The sequence below is a fragment of the Periophthalmus magnuspinnatus genome, chromosome 5 (assembly GCF_009829125.3).
Source record: "Periophthalmus magnuspinnatus isolate fPerMag1 chromosome 5, fPerMag1.2.pri, whole genome shotgun sequence".
NCBI lineage: Eukaryota > Metazoa > Chordata > Actinopteri > Gobiiformes > Gobiidae > Periophthalmus > Periophthalmus magnuspinnatus.
This window is the reverse complement of record NC_047130.1, coordinates 15,493,201-15,512,777: the sequence shown is the minus strand read 5'-3', so window position 1 is coordinate 15,512,777 and position 19,577 is coordinate 15,493,201. Positions and strand designations below refer to the sequence as shown.

The 19,577-nt window shown below is 44.5% G+C and overlaps 2 protein-coding genes across 2 annotated transcripts in view; both read left to right on the top strand.

Moving 5' to 3' along the window:
- LOC117371523 (gastrula zinc finger protein xLCGF3.1-like) overlaps nucleotides 1-19,189 on the top strand; it is a 60,051-nt gene extending 40,862 nt beyond the window's left edge. Inside the window, exon 4 of the mRNA XM_055222093.1 lies at nucleotides 19,180-19,189. The gene's annotated coding sequence lies outside the window, so the exon portion shown is untranslated. The remainder of the gene's footprint in view (nucleotides 1-19,179) is intronic.
- Nucleotides 1-19,577, top strand: part of LOC117371276 (pleckstrin homology domain-containing family G member 4B-like) — a 54,002-nt gene that overhangs the window by 11,361 nt on the left and 23,064 nt on the right. Inside the window, exons 2-14 of the mRNA XM_033966923.2 lie at nucleotides 4,902-5,099; nucleotides 6,251-6,373; nucleotides 6,819-8,124; nucleotides 11,841-11,999; nucleotides 12,787-12,910; nucleotides 14,549-14,642; nucleotides 15,070-15,156; nucleotides 15,279-15,395; nucleotides 15,947-16,045; nucleotides 16,481-16,629; nucleotides 17,365-17,503; nucleotides 17,703-17,825; nucleotides 19,226-19,426. Of these exons, the coding sequence (XP_033822814.1) occupies nucleotides 4,902-5,099; nucleotides 6,251-6,373; nucleotides 6,819-8,124; nucleotides 11,841-11,999; nucleotides 12,787-12,910; nucleotides 14,549-14,642; nucleotides 15,070-15,156; nucleotides 15,279-15,395; nucleotides 15,947-16,045; nucleotides 16,481-16,629; nucleotides 17,365-17,503; nucleotides 17,703-17,825; nucleotides 19,226-19,426 (2,919 nt within the window). The remainder of the gene's footprint in view (nucleotides 1-4,901; nucleotides 5,100-6,250; nucleotides 6,374-6,818; nucleotides 8,125-11,840; nucleotides 12,000-12,786; nucleotides 12,911-14,548; nucleotides 14,643-15,069; nucleotides 15,157-15,278; nucleotides 15,396-15,946; nucleotides 16,046-16,480; nucleotides 16,630-17,364; nucleotides 17,504-17,702; nucleotides 17,826-19,225; nucleotides 19,427-19,577) is intronic.

Sequence of the window (19,577 nt, the reverse complement as noted above, 5' to 3'; positions counted from 1 at the left end):
GTCCAGAGTGTCCAGAGAGTGACCAGAGTGTGTCCAGAGAGAGTCCATAGAGTGTCCAGAGAGTGTCCAGAGAGAGTGCATAGAGTGTCCAGAGAGTGTCCAGAGAGTGCCCAGAGTGTGTCCAGAGAGAGTCCATAGAGTGTCCAGAGAGTGTCCAGAGAGAGTGCATAGAGTGTCCAGAGAGTGTCCAGAGAGTGCCCAGAGTGTGTCCAGAGAGAGTCCATAGAGTGTCCAGAGAGAGTCCAGAGAGTGTCCAAAGAGTGTCAAGAAAGTGTCCAGAGAGTGTCCAGAGAGAGTCCATAGAGTGTCCAGAGAGAGTCCAGAGAGTGTCCAAAGAGTGTCCAGAGAGTGTCCAGAGAGTGCCCAGAGTGTGTCCAGAGAGTGCCCAGAGTGTGTCCAGAGAGAGTCCATAGAGTGTCCAGAGTGTGTCCAGAGAGAGTCCATAGAGTGTCCAGAGAGAGTCCAGAGAGTGTCCAAAGAGTGTCAAGAAAGTGTCCAGAGAGAGTCCATAGAGTGTCCAGAGAGTGTCCATAGAGTGTCCAGAGAGTGTCCAGAGAGTGTCCAGAGAGTGTCCAGAGAGAGTGCATAGAGTGTCCAGAGAGTGTCTAGAGAGAGTCCAGAGTCCAGAGAGTGTCCAGAGAGAGTCCAGAGAGTGTCCAAAGAGTGTCCAGAGAGTGACCAGAGTGTGTCCAGAGAGAGTCCATAGAGTGTCCAGAGAGTGTCCAGAGGGTGTCCAGAGAGTGTCCAAAGAATGTCCAGAGTGTGTCCAGAGAGAGTCCGTAGAGTGTCCAGAGAGTGTCCAGAGATAGTTCAGAGAGTGTCTAGAGAGAGTCCAGAGAGAGTCCAGAGAGTGTCCAAAGAGTGTCAAGAGAGTGTCCAGAGGGTGTCCAGAGAGAGTCCAGAGAGTCAATGGGACTTTTTTAGTGTCAACACCTGCCAAAAATGAGTGTCAAGTTTCGATACTAGTTTTAGCATCGATTAGTATCTGATTTTGGATACTTTTGACCCTGGTCTATATGACCAGATGGTCATACACACACACATACCCCCACATACATGCACACACACACACACACACACATTCTTCACATTCTTCTCTCGCTGCTAAAAATATAAAACACATCTGAAGTATGTTTCGTCAAAGGTCACACGAGAGTCACTGAGGTTTGGAGTGACCTTTAACTGCTGTTATCAGGGCATCAGGGCCAAACACGAGAGGCACAAACATGGACTGAAATCTGACTTCCTGGAACTTTACTGTCGCTATAGCAGCTGTTCAGCCTTTAAAGAGGAGGTGTTCTGCAAAATGGACTTTTTTGTATCTTTCTGCCATGTTCTAACTCTGATCCCTCATCGAAAACATGTCTGAGGAGGTGTTAGATGTCATCCTTGCATGTTTGAATAATCTAGAGATCTCTCCCAGGCCCTATTCAAACCCTTACAGTTAGCAGTACGAGCCTGTATGAGGCTCTGCCCGACATCACCCGTGCTCCACTCGACAATTCTCCATAAATATACAAAAACATGATACAAAACTGTACACCACAACTTGACAAACCTGATGTGATGTGCAGTAGTTTCATTAGTGGGATGCAGCTGATTGTGTTGTGATAGTGCTCTGAAGGGGGAGTGACTTAGCACAGAGAGGAAAGAGAGGGAAGACTCAGAGCATTAAAAACAAAAGTGAAATCTATACAATAAGTTAATACGTTGTTTTGGGTGAATATATAATTTTCAAAGCAATAAAAGGAAACATGGTGATCTAAATGTGTTATGTGTTACAGCTAATAAATCATAAAAGTAAAATATCCCCTCTTTAATACCCCATAGAAGTGTAATATCCCTTCTTTAAAGTGCTCTGCTTATGCCACACCTTGTATCTCTCTTTCTTTCTCTATTTCTCACTCTCTCTGTCTCTCTCTCTCTCTCTCTCTCTGTCCCTCTGTTTTTCTATCATTCGTTCACAGACTCCTGCTGAGCTCCCCCAGTTTAAAGTCTGAACTCAAACTGAAAACAGAAACAGAAACAGAATCAGGGCTGAGTCAGACTGAGACACAAGAGACACAAAAGAACAGAAAGATCTGTAATATACTTCTCTCTCTCTCTCTCTCCCTCTCTCCCCTCTCTGCCCCACTCACCCAAACTTTCCCACCATACCTTCTTTCTCCCTATTCCCTTTTCTCTCTTTCTTTCCCCTCCCACACTCTCCCTCTCCCTTCCTTCTCCTCACCTCACTCTCTCTCCCTACCTCCCCTCTCTACCTCTCTTCTTTCTCCCCCCTCTTTCCCCTCTCTCTCTCTTTCTTTTGCTCTCTTCATCTCTCTCTCTCTCTCTGCCTTCCCTGTCTCCCTCCTTACTCTTCCTCATCTTGTTTTCTCTCTCTATCCCTTCCCTGCCTTCTTAGTCCCCCCCTCCCTCTCTTTCTCTTCATCTCTCTCTTTCACTCCTTCTCTTTTTCTCCTCTCTCTCCATCCCTCTCTACATTTGACCACATGTTTGACCACACGTTTGACCACATGTGGGATGAGGATCATTAGTGTTTATGTTTCCGTGGAGATGTAAAGTTTGGATTAAGTGGGATTATTGCTGTACCGATGACCACAGCGCGCCCAAAGGAGAGGAGGAGGTGGAGGAGAGGAGGAAGAGAGGAGGAGGAGAGAGGAGTATATGGTAAATGGACATAGCTAACCTGCTAGCATAGAGTGTGTGTTTATTTATATGAATAGACTGAGTTAACCTGCTAGCATAGACTGTATATATAAACGCATTCCTCCATTGATTCGTCTTTTTGGTCTTAAATGTTCATATTAATCCGCTCTACATGATCCTGGGTTTTTTATTTCACTATTGTGTCTGTAAATCAATATATGAACATTAAAAACAGACAAATCAGGCGCCTTCTTTCCCCGCTCCCTGCTAAACAAGAACTCACTTATAGACACACACACACACTCACACACACACACTTCTCCTCTCGTCCTGTTTTGAGTTTTTGTTTTAATTCTCCTTTTCCATGTGAATTGTTTCCTCGTGTTTCTTTGAGTCTTTACAGCTGTGAGTGAGAAGTCAGAGGTCAGAGGTCACCACAGACCAGGGGCAATAACATGAGTGTGTGAGTTTATCTCTGTAGAAGAACCAGAACAATCCTCTCCTCCTCTGTCCCCCCTTCTGTCGTTCCCTCAGCACCTCTCATCTGTCTCACTCTCTCTCACTCTCTGTCTTTGCTCTCTCTCTCTCTTTGCTTCCCCTCCTCTTCTCCCTCTATTTTCCCTTCCCTCTCTCCCACCCTCTCTCTCGCCCTCCCTTCCCTCTTGCTCTATTTGCTCTCTCTGTCTTCCCTCTTTCCATCTCTCTCTCTCCCTCCTCCTCCCTCTCTCCTCCTCCCTCTCTCCTCCTCTCCTCCTCCTCCTCCCTCTCTCCTCCTCTCCTCCTCTCCTCCACTCCCTGACTCTCTCCCCTCTCCTCCTCTCTCTTCTTTCATATCTGAGGCGTGTGAAAATACCGGCTGCAGAGTGGTTGGAGCAGGTTTAATTGGGTCCAGGTCTGATCTGTTTGATGTTCTGGTTCAGTTGAGGCAGTGACTCCATCTTTAAACTCTGACTCCATCTTTAAACTCTGAGCATCTCGTGACTCACACGTCACAGACGAGGAATTTGATCGTCTGTTGGAAGCGAATAATTAAATAAATAAAAACATAAACAAACAGGCTCAAGGCATAAAATGTTCAGTGTCACGATAGAGGACGACAATGACAATATGAAGACCAGAGGTGACAGAGCTCCAGACTATGAAACAGCGCCCTCTGCCTGTCAGATCCTCTCAGTCTGTAACACAGTCTAAGACCAGATTGAAACCCCACCTCTTCTCCCTGGTATTTAACACTACAGGAAATACAGGTGTTTATTGGTCTTTCCGTGGGTATTGTATCATCTGTATATTTGTTTATTTGTCTTCTGTTTATTATACTCTTGAATTGAACTGAAAAAAACAGTAAACATTAAAATAAATAGTATGAAACAAGTAAAAAAAAAAGAAGAGAGAGCCAGAGGAGCACACAGCTCACAGGCTGTCTGCAGGATTCATTCTTTTTTCTTTTGGGTTCAGTTCATTTGGGTTACTGTTGTTTACATTCGAGCACCAGGGAAACTAATGTGCAAGAATGTGTAACTGAGAATAGAGCAGGTCCCAAAACAGAGCCCTGAGGAACACCACATGTCACAGACTGTGTTCATGTGCAGCAAAACATTCTAGAGTCTTTAGAATATTAGTTTCCATTTGGGCTGCTGCAGCTCAATAAACTCTCGTTGGACTAAAGACATGTTCTGTCGATTGGTCGCCTAAAAAGGGGGTGTGGCAAAAACCTTTATGCAGCTCTGTGTATGTGACTGAAACTGCACTCACAAGACTACACCTGCAGGGGGCGCTCATGCAAAAACTACTATTTATACAGAAAAAAGTATAAGGAAGCCACACATTTATATAACAACAGATTAAGCTCTTGAGTCTTGAGCAAAATCTGACTTCTTACAAATAAAAACACCAGATACTGAGCTCCCTCTCTCACTCATCTGCTCCCTTTCTCACTCCTCTTCCACTCCCTCTCTCACTCATCTTCAGGTCCCTCTCACTCCTCTTCCTCACTCCTCTTCAGCTCCCTCTCTCATTCGTCTGCTCCCTCTCTCACTCCTCTTCCACTCCCTCTCTCACTCCTCTTCCTCTTCAGCTCCCTCTCTCACTCATCTGCTCCCTTTCTTACTCCTCTTCCGCTCCCTCTCTCACTCCTCTTCCACTCCCTCTCTCACTCGTCTGCTCCCTCTCTCTTGTCCATCCAGTCGCTCCTCTCCTCTTTCTGCTGTTGTTTCTTCTGTACTCACTCTCTTCTTTTCTTCTGTCTCCTGTAGAATCCGGACTCTCTGGACTCGTCCATCCAGTCGCTCCTCTCGTCCCTGTTCCCTCCGTTCGAGCTCACAGCTCCGGTCGTGCTCAGTCAGCTCTTCAGGACCATCGAGGAGCGTTACCATGGAGACGCCCTGCACTGCCTCCTTGACTTCCTCATCCCGGCCAAACACGTGCTGGAGAGTGTCCAGCAAGCGGCCTGCGTGAGTACTACTACTACTATTACTACTACTACTACTACTACTACTACTACTACTACTACTACTACTACTACTATTACTACTACTACTACTACTACTACTACTACTACTATTATTACTACTACTACTACTACCGCTACTATTACTTCTACTACTATTCCCAAACATGTGCTGGAGAGTGTCCAGCAAGTGGCCTGCGTGAGTACTACTACTACTACTACTACTGCTACTACTGCTATTATTACTACTACTAATTCTGTTCAGTTTGAATCAAGTTCATGATCAAATACCTCCATGTACTCCTCTGGTTATAGTAAAGTAACTGTACTCTGAATACCACCAAATGAAAGTAACTGTACCAGAGTGTACAAGTACAAGTACAGGTACAATTACAGGTACAAGTACAGATACAAGAAGGTAAGAAAATGTTAATGCCTAACAAAAGTGTATAAAGTGTGTGTTGAAGTGTTTTTCAGCCTTTAAAACATATATAATAATTGTAAAAAAAAATTAAACTGGTTGTTTTTACTTTACTTTACTTTATTAGTTCATTTGAATAGGGACAATGCACATTAATCAACATTTCTGTAAATGCGCCAGCATTAACTATACAGCTAGTTTCCAACTGCAGTCCCTATGGCAAGATGTAAAATGCCACCACACATAAAATACAAAGTTTGTATAAATAGTTAGTTTGGTTATTAGTAAAATGTTCTAAAAGTTAGTGCAGGTAAGCAGGCAATCAGTAAAACACTGTGACAAAGACAGACATAACACAGAACAGATGAGGCCGGCAGGCAGCACATGGCAGCACAATTTCACATTTGGTGATCACAGACTTGATTCAGAAGTAACCATTTTTTTACCATGATTTTAAAAGTCCTGAGTGACTCCACACTTCTGATGTGAGGCGGGACAGTGTTCCAAAACTGGACCGCTTGAACTGAGAAAGCAGATTGGCTAAATGAGCTTTTTCTCAGAGACACAGAATGTAATCCCGTGATAAACAAGAGACCACTGTCTCGGCTCTCTCATACTCACAGCTCTTCCTCTGCTCCTTCGTACTCACAGCTCTTCCTCAGCGTCTTCGTACTCACAGCTCTTCCTCTGCTCCTTCGTACTCACAGCTCTTCCTCTGCTCCTCTGTGTTCCAGGCAGGTTTCTGTGACGTGGTGTTCAGGTTTGAGGGCTGGCCTCTGTGTCTTCATGATCAGACTGTGGTCCAGCTCGCTCCGGTCAACCCTCTGCTGCTGCGCCCGGGAGACTTCTATCTCCAGGTGAGGCCTCTACCTTCGCCTTCTGTCCACAAGGTTTGAGGTTCAGTACCTAAAAGTGGCAGAGTGCACATTGGCAGCATGCTATCGCCACACAACAAAAAGGTTTCTGGTTTGACTCTCAGACCTTTCTGTGTGGAGTTTGCATGTTCTCTCCATGTAAAACGGGCTGCCCCTACCGCACCACCAAGATAGATTCTTGTGAGTTTGTGAACTTACAAATATTGCAAGAATCCATCTTAGTGTGCAGAGTTACAAAATATGCACCGCAGATAAAATCTTGCAGCTCAGATTGTCCTCACCAGGACCAGCTCCAGGTCTGGAGATGTGTCTCTCACTGCTCACATCACCAAAGTGTCACTGGACATGCAACATTTAAAGCAAACCTGAGTATCCAGAAAAGCTCTATTACTTGTTTATGATTTTATTTATGTGTTTGTTTCTACAGGTGACACCGTTCGGAGACCAGGCCGCTCGCATCGTCCTGAAGAGCCTTCTGGAGGAGGGGTGCAGGGAGGTAGAGGAGACCCCAATACCCGAGACGTCTTACCCGATTATCTTCACCCTCGAGTGGCTGCAAGAACTCAACGAGGGGCGCCACGGAGTGCCACTGTCCCGCTGCCTCCTCTGCACAGACCAGGGAATCCTCAAACTTCCCTGGGACAAAATCGCCGTTCCTGAATTCATCGATAAACCTAAAACTGTCCCGATAATGCCTCCTATTTGCCCAGATCCTGAACCTAAACCCTTCGCACAACATTTGAAATACAACTCTTCAACGCTACCACTCGAAATGCATCATCCCGCCAAATACAAAATGTCCGCCTCTCTACGACACCCGCAGTATTCGTCGCGAGTGATCAAACCAGACAAGAAATCCAAAGCACAAGTGAAGCCTGTGGGATGGGTGTCTCCGAATACGTGGGACAGACCTACGGACAAGGGAATCGAAGGGGATTATGTGGACTTGGTAGAGATCGCAAAAGAGAAGGAACGCTTGGGTAAAAATGAGAGAAAAGTACATCCGGGACTGATTAAAGCGTTCCGACCTCCGCAGCCTAAACTCGGAACGCAGTGTCTCACCGCAACTCTGCAGTATTCTGAAAATCCGTTTGTGCCGTGTGGGGATTTTGGGATTTCAGATGAAGAATTGAAGAATAGGTACCGGGAGTCTTACATGGCGGCTTTGAAAAACCCAGTTGCCCTAGAAAAAGGGAACGTTGACTTTCTATCTTCTCTCGATGAACTTAAATATTTGGAACAAATTCAAAACATGTCCATTGACACATCCAATTTCAAAAAAGAGCGTCTTGGAACATCTTTGGATCATGGTAAAGACATTTCCAACCAGGAACTTTGCCAGTTTAAGGAATTCTGCGAACCCGCTACTGTAAGATATGCCAGCCACCTTAAAGACCTCAAGAAAGCATCCGAATTGTCAATTTGCACAAATGACATCGCAAAAAAGGATAATTTGGATTCGGATTTTGGAGCGATTGGGTTTACGGATGCTGTTTCGGAAGGTTTTGAGAAGAAATCAGACTTTGTGAAGGCATCGGGAAAGCATAAATTCAAGATAAGGTCATTGTCGGCGGCGGCGTCAGAGGGGCTGAAGGGAATACCGCTCCTCCACAGCAGAAGTCACAGTGATGTTGGCCCTGAGACAATGGACAGTTTGAGGCAGAGAGAGACGAGGGCAGAGACGGAGCTCAGAGCAGGGACAGAGGAGCCGAGGAAGTCCCTCCTCCAAACCGGTGAGTTCAAGAAGAGAATGAATCAGATAAGAATCAAGAGAGAGGTCAAACATGAAACTGCCTATTTTTTATTGTCTGCTGCTACAAAGCTAATACTACTACTACTACTATACTACTATAATACCATTACAACTAGTACCACTATCACTGTGGGTCTTATTGGTACCATTGCTGGTATTTAGGCTGCTCTTACTACTAATTACTGCTACTGCTATCACTGCTACTATGACTGTGTCTAGTACCACTACTACTACAACTATTGGTGCCTCTATTATTATGACTACTATTTACACTATTATTATAACAACTACTAGCCTATGACAACCACCACTACTACTAATAATAATAATACAACAACTACTGTGTGTACACACACACACATATACATACACTTTGAATACTTGTAGTAATACTACTCCTTACTTTAAGCCTTAAGTCCTGTCTCTGAGTTGGTCTGTTCTGTCACTGTAGTCCTGTTGTATGATGTGTTCTTTTGAAAATGACCCGTGTAAAGAGCTTTTATCTCATCTGCTTTAACCCTTCGTGTTCTGTCTCTGTTCTGCTTAAATGGTGCGTGACCTTCCCCACCCGGGACCCCAACCCTCCGCCCCCTCCCCTGCCCAGGACCCCCGCCTCTCCACATCCTCTCCCAGAGCGGCTCTTGTTTCCTGGGGTCAAGTCCACAGTCCCCCCCCCCCCCCTTCCCCCTTCTCCTTCCACATCTGTTTGTCCATGTTTTACTTAGGCTTTTTAATACATTCTTTATTATTTGACACAATTGATACTTTGCATGTATGTCTTTGGTTGAATATTCAACAGTTACCATGACAATACAATGCACATATTAGCAAACACAGACAAGTTTTAAGATTTAAGTCTGAAAACTCAAGAAAAAATACACAATGGAGGAGCCTGTAATCAGTCCGAGCGTTCATGGTCCTGTTTATGAGTTTGATTTTGCACAAGGAGGTGAGAATAACTCGATAAAAAACTGTTGGCTAATGCTAATGCTAGCTAGCTTGTGACTTTAATGTCATTTGAGAGCAAACAGCACACATCAGCTCACCTGTTGGAGTTCAGATAAGTCAGTTCTTTATGGCCAGATTGTGTTAAAACTAAACTCAGATTTAAGTCTAACAGCCTCAGACAGAGCAGTGCCTACAGTTAACAACACACACCCATAATCAGATGTAAGTTACAGTTTGAATAGACACTTAGCAAACCGCAAACACTAAAGTTTTTGAAATACCATAATTTCCTCCACAAGCAAAATCTCCTGTTTAACCCTGTAGTTTAGATCCCCGTTTGTCAAATGCCCTCCCCGTGTGCCAGATACCCTCCCGGTGTGCCAGATGCCCTCCCTGTGTGCCAGATACCCTCCCGGTGTGCCAGATGCCCTCCCTGTGTGCCAGATACCCTCCCGGTGTGCCAGATGCCCTCCATGTGTGTCAGATGCCCTCCCTGTGTGTCAGATGCCCTCCCTGTGTGCCAGATACCCTCCCGGTGTGCCAGATGCCCTCCCTGTGTGTCAGATGCCCTCCCTGTGTGCCAGATGCTCTCCCCGTGTGCCAGATGCCCTCCCGGTGTGCCAGATGCCCCCTCTGCAGTGTAGTTTGGCAGATTTCAATGTTTTTGTTCAGTTCTTAGTTTAAATGTGACTTTGAGCAGAATCCCTGCCCTGTGTGTCACTGTCAGGTCAAAAATCACAAGTGTGTTGACCTTTGACCTGGTTTATGGTTCACGTCTCTGTAATCCCTGGGCCAATCCACATGAAACAAAAACTGTCCCAAAGTTCAAAATTGTTCATAAATATAAAACATAAACTCCACTTTGCACGACTCTAAAAACATGAAGAAAACATAGCGACATTTGAGCTGCATCTGAGGTTTATCTATAGATGTTTTCCATATTTGCGACAGCTGTGGGGTCTCATATGCACAGAAACCCCCGCCTCCTCCTCTGACCTCCTCCCCTTCTCTCCTTCTTTCTCTCACTCTCTCTCCCTCCTCCCTGTCTCTCTCCTCCTCTTCCCTCCGCTCTCTCTCTCTCTGTCCTCACTCTAACTCCCACCACTCTCTCTTCCTCCCTTTCTCACTCCCCTTCACTCTCTCCGCCTCTCTCCCCTCCCTCCTTTCCTCCCCATCTCTCCACCTCTCTCCTCTTCTTTTCCTCTCTCCCACACCTCTTCTTCCTCCCCCCTCTCTCTTCCACTCTCACCCTCTTCCTCTGTCCCTCCCACTTTCCTCCCTTACTCCTCCCCTCTTCTTTCGCTACCCATCTCTCCTCTCTCTCTCTCTCCCTCTTCTCTCCCTCCTTCCGTATTTTTCTCCTCCCCTCCCTCCCCAGTCCCACTGTGTTTACTCTCTCTCTCCACTCCCCCTTTCTCTCTCCTTTCCTCCTCTTCTCCCTCCCTCATCCTCCCCCTCTTTCTCCCCCTCTGTTCCCCCTCTTTCTCCCTTCCTCCTTTTGTCCCTACTCCTCTCTTCTCCCTCCCTCCTCCTCTCCCTCTTTCTCCCTTCTCTTCCTCCCTCCTCCTCTCCCTCTTTCTCCCCCTCTGTTCCTCTTCCTCCTCTACGCTCCCTCCCTCTTTCTCCCTGTCCTCATAAAGCCCTTCTCTGTGTAATTCTCTTCTGGTGCCTCGTCCTTCTCCATTATAAATCTGACCCTGGGGCCGCAGACGCCGGGACAGTCCCCCTGAGGAGCCCCATACTTGACCTCTGACCCCTGAACTGTACTAGAGAGAGTCCCGCTGACCTTTGAACTTTGGGGATTTAGCATTAGCTGCGGCACGAGAGGAGACGCTCAGATTTCAGACGATAGATCAGAGAAGGAGGGAGAGAAAGAGAGGGGTTTTTAATGGTGTAATAAAATGAACTATCAACTCTAGCACCAACGAAGGCAAGTTTCAAGGAACCAAACCCTGTTTATGGCTAACAGTACAAGCCTGTGCAAGGCTCCGCCCATAAGTCTACATCACCCATGCTCCACACGACAATCCTCCATAAATATATAAAAACATGATACAAAACTGTACACAGCAACTTGACAAACCTGATGTGATGTGCAGTAGATTCATTCGTGGGATGCAGCTGATTGTGTCGTGCTTTGAAGGAGGGGAGACTTAGCACGGAGAGCAAAAGAGGAGACTCAAGAGTGTCAAAAACGAAAGTGAAATTTATAAAACATGCTAATACATTGTTTTGGGTGAATATAGCATTTTCAAAACAATAAAAGGAAACATAGAGATCTAAATATGTGATGTGTTACAGTTAATACTTCCTCTTTAAGCTCCTGTCCACCAGGGGGTTTCTGGCTCAAGCCCTCGCCCTTAACTTTCTACTGTTCACTAAAACTACACTTTTCTGATAAAGAGGCTTACTACTTTGCCTGAAATGTTCCACAGTATGCCATTAAATGTATGTGTCTTGTGTTTAATCCATTCCAGGTGTATTATTACTAACAAATGCCTTGAAAATGTGGGGGGTTTTTTTTACTGAAAATTGAGTCGTCTTTCCACAGATCTGACATGTAACTTAGTCTGATGTCACCTGCTTGTCTCCATGGAGATAGATAAGTTAAATGCCATACTATGGGACACCCCAGGCAAAGCAATAACGTCTCCATGTTATAGTGTGCTCCCTATGCTGACATGAATGACCCATGCTAACTGAGTAGTCACTAACTTTTATATTTTATATATTTTTTATGTCTTTCAGAGTCCCAGTCCAATCCCAGTGCTCCAGAGCCTGAAGCCCCACCCCTACAGGCTCTGCCCCCTCCTGAGTCTGTGTGCGCTGAACCCTCTGCTCCACCAGAAGAGGGTGCTCTCACATGTATCACTCCACTGCTGCAGCTGGGCGTCGTGTGTCTGCCAGGTACCACATCTACGAGCCGAGTTAGACCAGGACAACAAACTGATATTGTTGAAAATGATTTTGTAACCTTTCCCCCACAGCCAAAAAATAATAACTTAAGATAGTTAAAGCCACAGTACAACTTTTTAGCTAAAAATAGAGTAAAATAAAAGCATGTGCTTTTTTGGTTTTGTTTTATGTTGCAGAGAAAAACTTTGAAAAACTGGTGGATAGATGCTTCCTGATTGTTTCCATGGAAATGTTGTTTCTTTAGCTATAATATTCCACAGTATGAAATAAAACTTTCCAAAGAGAATTTTCCCAAGTCTATTTTTAACTCTTTCCATGGAATCAGACAGGTGACGTGCTATCTCTACAAAACAACTCACTGTCCCTTTAAGATAAAGCTCAGTCCTGTTGTGCTTGTGTCTTTATGGTTCTCATCTGTGTGGATCATTATGTTATAATTTACATATTTTAAATCACAATATTCATCTAAAACCACTTCATAAAAGAAACAAGGCCGCTGACTTTCATATTAGAAAAGTGAAATGTCCAATGGGAGTTGACGTTGTTAACATCATCACAACAAAGCGCCGCATGCTGTCGGCGGCCCCTATGGATAGCTGCACATCACAAGATCAGCAGAGCAAAATGGCGTCTTGAAAATAGTCGATTAAAGATTACTCAAAAATGAATCACTCCAGAGGCTCAATGAGAAGAAACCACTAAAACATGGTTAAAGATCTCAAACTTGATCTGCTGGGACAGTATTCTGTGTAACGAATGTGTGTCTCGCCCCCTACAGGCAGCAGGGACAGAGCGGGCCGGGCTGCGGTGGAGGTTTATGGAGACAGAGACGAGTGGTGCCACCCTCTGGTCACTGCTCAGAACATCTGCAAACTCCTGCTCCACCTGCACTCCCTACCCAGGTAACACGAGGACTGCAAAACCATTTCTAAACGTTTATTCTTTTGAATAAAGTCAAATTTGTCTATCAACAAGTTAGCATTAGCATTAGCATTAGTTCTTGAGGTTGTTTGGATCGCTCTAAGTGTTTCCAAAGCAAACACTTTAGCTCACTTTGTTTACACAGTTTTTACTGGAGCCTTAAAGCACCAGCCGGACCCAGCGCCCCTCACTCTGTCCCCAGGGAACAGCGCTCCGACTGGGGCTAACGTCCAGACCAGCTGCCCCTGTCTGGAACACAGCCAGAGGGAGGGAAGGAGGTACAAGTGTGAGAGAGGAGGAGAGAGGGAAGGAGGTGCAAGTGTGAGAGACGAGTAGAGAGGGAAGGAGGTGCAAGTGTGAGAGAGGAGTAGAGAGGAAAGGAGGTGCAAGTGTGAGAGAGGAGGAGAGAAGAAAGGAGGTGCAAGTGTGAGAGAGGAGGAGAGAGGGAAGGAGACACGTGTGAGAGAGGAGGGGGAGAAAGGGGAGGGAGAGAAGAGAGAGAGAGAGGGAAGGAGACACAAGTGTGAGAGAAAAGGTGGAGGAGAAGAGTGAGAGAGGAGCCACAGAGAAGCAAGAGAAGAGCGAGAGAGAGAAGGAAGCAGGAGCATGTGGCAGAGGAGAGGAGAGAGGGGAGGGAGAGAGGTGAGAGAGAAGGTGGGGAAGAGGGGGAGAGTGAAAGAGGGGAGGGAGGAGAGAGAGTGATGGAGAGAAAATTGCGGAGAGAGGAGGAAGTATAGGAGAGGGGGAAGGAGAGAAAAAAGGGACGCAAGCAAAAAAGATAGCAAGAGAGGGAAAGAGACAGTGGAAGAGGAGGAAAGGGGTGAGGAGAAATGAGAGAGAGAGGAGAGGGAGACTAGAAGAGAAGAAGGAAAGGGGTGAGGAGAAAAGAGAGAGGTAGAGGGAGGGAGAGGGAGACGTGTGAATATCACTCACTGCTCTGGTGAAAACAGATATTTAGCACCTGGATATTTTAGGAGTTCACAAAACACAAACCTTTCAACAGCATTTAGAGTGATGATGATTCCCACCACATACATACTGCTGCTGTGCCCTTGAGCAAGACACTTCACCCCCCGTCCCTGTTTGACAGGGTTATGTTAGCCTGATGGAGAAGCAGGAGAGTAGGAGTTTCCAAAAAGTTGTTAAAAGTATCAAAAATCAGATATTAATTGACATTAAAACTAGTATCAAAACTTGATTCTCATGTTTCACAGGTATCGATACTAAAAAAGTCTCCTTGACAGAAACAAATGTTTCCTGAATTTTTTTATAATGATTTTGAGCTGCATCTTTTACAAGTATAACACACATAGACTAGAATACGCCCATGGACCACTATGAACCTAATGGACTAAACCAGGACTAAACCAGGACAAAACCAGGACTAAACAGGACCATGGACCACTATGAACCTACTGGACACTGAGGGATTACACAGATATAAGACACATGGGAACAGAACACAAAGTACAACATTTAATGTGGAACAGCACAGAGTCTAAACAAAGAGGGTTTTTATCAGCGTGGTATCAGGATCGGTATCAAGTATCAAGTCTGTTCCTTTAGTATCATGACAAGACTACTACTTTGTACTTCTAACTGAGTGATATTATTTGCAGGAGGGAAGTGTCAGACTTGGGTTTGACTCTGATCATAAACTCCAAGAAGAAGAATCCTCCTCCTCCATTTTACCAGGCCCTGCTCATGGCACAGGTAACACACACACAAATACACGCATACACACACGCATACACACCCCCACACACACACACACCCCCACACACACCCTGTCAGGCCCTGCTCGTGGCTCTCATTTCCAAAGTCAGGCCTACCACAGAGCTACAAAAGTCACTCTGTTTTTTCTATAATGTTTTTAATAAATCTAAAAAAAATCAAATATTCTATTATTTGAATAAACCTGCAAAATGAGTAAAATCCCCTGAGGCAGCTTCAGTACTCAGCATGTCCACAAGAGGGAGCCCTCCCTGCACTCTTCAGACTCTTCAGAGTTATGTGCAGCAGGAGAGGATAGGAGACAATTCAGCATAAAAATGCATACGAGCAAATAAACATAAATATTTAAATATAAAACTCCATGGTCTCATAAAGCTCTGAGTTTAATCCTGCTCCTGTTGTGTAGGAGCAGGCTCTGCACACAGTCCACTGCATCGTCCAGTTTGTGGATAAAGACTCCAGTCCAAGACCTGAGAAGCTCAGCGGTCTGCAGGTATGTATATGTTTTATGTGTTTTAAAGGGGTAGTGCTGCAGGCTCTACAGGTGTCACACTGATACAGGACAGATCATGAATGCACCCTCTGACCTCTGACCCCTGCCTCTCTATGCTTCAGATGGATGTGGTGTCGTCTCTAAAGTCTCTAAATAAAACAGTGGAGAGCTGTGAGCTGAGTGCGGCATTTGGAGGGACGTTTGTGTTCTGCCTCCAGGACTGGCTCCAACTGCACCAGGTAAAAACACAAGAACCAGGATCAACAGACACATTTTACAAACAAGAACCAGGGTCTGTAAAATACAACTTAATACAAAAATAAACCAAGCATCTGAATATATAGTGTAAAATAGTGTAAATGTGGCCCTGGACCTCTTCTGTGTTTTAATGAGGTGGTGACTCTTGATGAAAAAACATTTGATCATGTGCTTCAGCTTCAAAATGTTCAATAGTTTTTGGTGTAAATACAGGCCTAGCGCCATCTGCTGGTGGCCTTTGTAACTATGACTTGACTGACTTGAACTGAAGGTTTTCTCTATAAACTGTTTAAACAGCTCTAAAGGAAAACTCAGGTAAAGGTATAAATATTGACCATTTAAGTTTAAAAGTTGTGTGTCTTTGTGTATTTCATAAACATTAGAAACTTCATCTTTAAATGAAATCAAATTGTAAAACTGTTTATGTTTTGTTTGTTTACATGTTTCTTTGTTTGTTTACTATTGCTATTTATACAGAAAATATATGAAATAGTATATATTAAATATATTTATTGTATTATTTCTATTGCAGAGAATAGTTCCTTTCTTGTCAGACCTGAAGGCAGCAGACAGTTTGTTGCAGAGAGCCATCCAAAAGGTAGAGGGCGCTAGGAAGCTGGAAACTGCTCAGGTAAATCCATACACTATATCTACTATTAACCTGCGTCAGATGCCCTCCCATCCTCCCGTATCCCTGTGTGTCAAATGCCCTCCCATCCCACTATTCTTGTGTCAGATGCCCTCCCATCCTCCTCTATTTCTGTCATCTTAGCATCCAAATGATTCTAGTGAAGGTATATGGAGTTTAAAAACAGAGTGGAGCACTTCCTGTATTACCACATGATGACATCACAAGGTGGAACAGAGTTTTCAGTTTGAGAGAAGAACTCAGCTTAAATATGCAGGGTTGTGTGTTAAACATGTGTGAATGAAGCAAAACACAACTCCGTCTGTTTGTGGTGAGGACATTATAACACAGATCAGAAAACAGCGTAATATGGGCCTTTTAATAGTAGACTTAGATTTAGACTTAAATCCTGATATTGTTGTGCTGTCTTGGTTCCAGGAGGTGGCGCTGTGTGTGGAGGAGCAGAGGGCTCTCATGCTGGAGGTTTTGAGGGACCCTGGGCTCGTGGCTCTGCAGAGGGAGGGAGGCTCAATCCTGGCTCGAGTTCGCAAAGATCAGCCCCGTTTTCCCCACTCCCATGACTACAGGTAAAACACCACCGCAAATATGCACAATATGCCATATCGATACTAAGGAAGAGAGTAGATACTCGATGCCAATACTCGATCTGTGAGGGATGTTTGATGCCCTGGTCTAAAATCACTCAGCCTGGTTGCACTTAAATCCATCTTAGACACTCATTATTATTGTTTTAGAACCATAGACTGTATATATAAATGTAAATAGCTATCCTGCTAGCATAGTTTGTATATATAAATGGACATAGCTAACCTGCTAGCATAGACTGTATATATAAATGGACATAGCTAACCTGCTAGCCACCGCGTTTGTCAGACTTGTCATTTTGGTCTTCAATGTTCGTATTAACCCGCTCTTCATGATTCTGGGGTTTTATTTCACTATTGTGTCTGTAAATCAAGATATGAACATTAGTAACAGACAAATCAGGCACCTTCTTTCACTGGTTTGTGTTAGCAACATGTTTGATTGACAGCGTTGCTAAGCATCTGCTCCCTGCTAAACTAGCGGTGTGGACAGGAAGGGACGTTACCTCCAACAGACTCACTCCAGATTGGCTCTTTGGTTGCTATGATACCCTCAGTCAGAATTACAAATATGAAACTCAGTTCCAAACTGGCTCCTATAACCGCTAGCCTCGATAAGCTGTGGGTGACAACACACTGACTGAGTCTACTTATTTATACAGACTCTCTGTTCTGTAACACTGTGATGTTTAAACTGTTGGGTCTCGTTCATTTCAGGGACTGGTTGGACTCGGCGTCTCAGCTCTATAACACTGTGGAGGAGAAGCTTCATTCTTTGGTCATTAAGTCAAACCTGAGTCTGGAGCGCCTGGAGGCACTGCTCTGTCTGCGACAGGCCGAAAGCTGTGTGTCTGAGGTGGGTCCTGTTTTATGTGAAGTGTTTTGCTGTCATAGAAAAGCTAACAACAACTAGCATGCTAACAGCACACGAGAATTACAGAAGATAAAAACGCTTTATATTTGGCTGTGTGTTCAGGTTTATCCATCTTTATTTTGTTGTTTTACTTATTGTTTTGTTTGTTGTTTTGTTTATTTGCTTGTTGTTTTGTTGACAGACTGGAGGCTGGTGGAGCTCAGAGGCGGAGCAGGTTCTGAAGGAGTCATGGCCTTTAGAGGAGACACTGTCTGCAGCTCAACAAGCACTAGAGCACTTTAAAGTTTTCATCACCCAGGCCAGAGTAAGAATACTGTTACTGCTACAACTACTACTGCTACTACTACTACTAGTAGTACTACTGCACTGTCTCTCACTCTCTCACCCTCTCTCTCACTGTCTCTCTTTCTTACTCTTTCTCACTCTCTCACTCTTTCTCACCTTCTCTCTTTCTCACTCTCACCCTCTCACACTTTCACTTTCTCTCTTACTGTCTATCTTTCTTACTCTCTCACTCTCTCTTTCTCACTCTCACTTTCTCTCTCACTTTCTCCTTCACTCTCTCGCGTACTCTCTCTCTCTGTCTTTCAGTCTCTCACTGACTCTCTCTCACTCACTCGCTTTCTCTTTACCTCTCTCTGTCACTGTCTCTCTTGCTTACTCTTTTTCACTCTCTCTCTCATTCTCTCTCACTGTCTCTCTTGCTTACTCTTTTTCACTCTCTCTCTCATTCTCTCTCACTGTCTCTCTTGCTTACTCTTTCTCAGTCTTTCTCTCTCACTTGCTCTTTCTCACTCTCAATTTCTCTCACTCTCACTTTCTCCTTCACTCTCTCAGTACTCTCTCTCTCTGTCTTTCAGTCTCTCACTGTCTCTCATTTTCTCTCTCTCTCTCCCTCTTTCTCACTCTCTCTTTCTTACTCTTTTTCACTCTCTCATTCTCTCTCACTGTCTCTCTTGCTTACTCTTTCTCACTCTTTCTAACTCTCTCTCTCTCTCTCTCTCTCTCTCTCACTCTCACTTATTCTCTCTTATTCTCACTCACTTTTCTCCCTCTCTCTTATTCTCTCTCACTCTCTCTCACTGTCTGTGTGCTATATGCTTCTATCCAGGGGTGTCAAACACATTTTCACCAAGGGCCACATTAGCAAAATGGCTACCCTCAATGGGCCAGATGTAAAATAAATCTAACTACTTTTTAAACTCGTTAATGAAGTGTTTCTGTATTTATTACTTATTCAAGTTACAAATATTACATATGCATCTTCCTAGATGTAAAAATATGGCAGTGTAACAGTGCATATCTCCTGATAAAATGACATTTTAAGAACATCATACCTTTTAACTTAATAAAATGATGTGGAGGTCCACATTTGGCCCGCGGGCCTTGAGTTTGACATATGTGATCTAGTCTCTGTAAACACAGAAAGTATTTCAAAGGGGGTATTTCATATATACACATTTCTCTGACTCACTCTCTCTTTCTCTCACTCTCTCATTCTCTCTCATTCATTCTCTCACTCTCTCTCTGTGCTTCTCTCTAGTCTGAGTAAACACAGAGAGTCAAAGGGAGTATTTCATACATACACATTCCTCTGATTCACTCTCTCACTCTCTCTGTGCTTTTGCTTCTCTCTGTCTTCAGATAGACACAGATAGCATTTCAAAGGGTGTATTTCATATATACACATTCCTCTGTCTGCAGGAGAAGCAGGAGTCTTCCTCTAAACTGATGAAGAACGCAGTAAAAATACTTCAGAGTACCACAGAGTCCAGTCCTACTGCAACAGTACTGCACACACTGGTCAGTACTTTCCAATCCAACATGGCCGACTTCATGGTGCGAGCGGAGAGGCGACACAGAGACCTGCAGACTCTGGAGCAGGTGTACTCCTTCTGTCAACAGGTGAGGATTCTTGGGGCTCAGGTAATACTTTTCCACTGCTACTACACCCAAGTATCTAGTACTACTACTAGCTATAGCTATCATGTACACAGTGATGGAAAAATACATACTGAAACGTACATACTAACAGAATACTGAACACCTGAGTAGT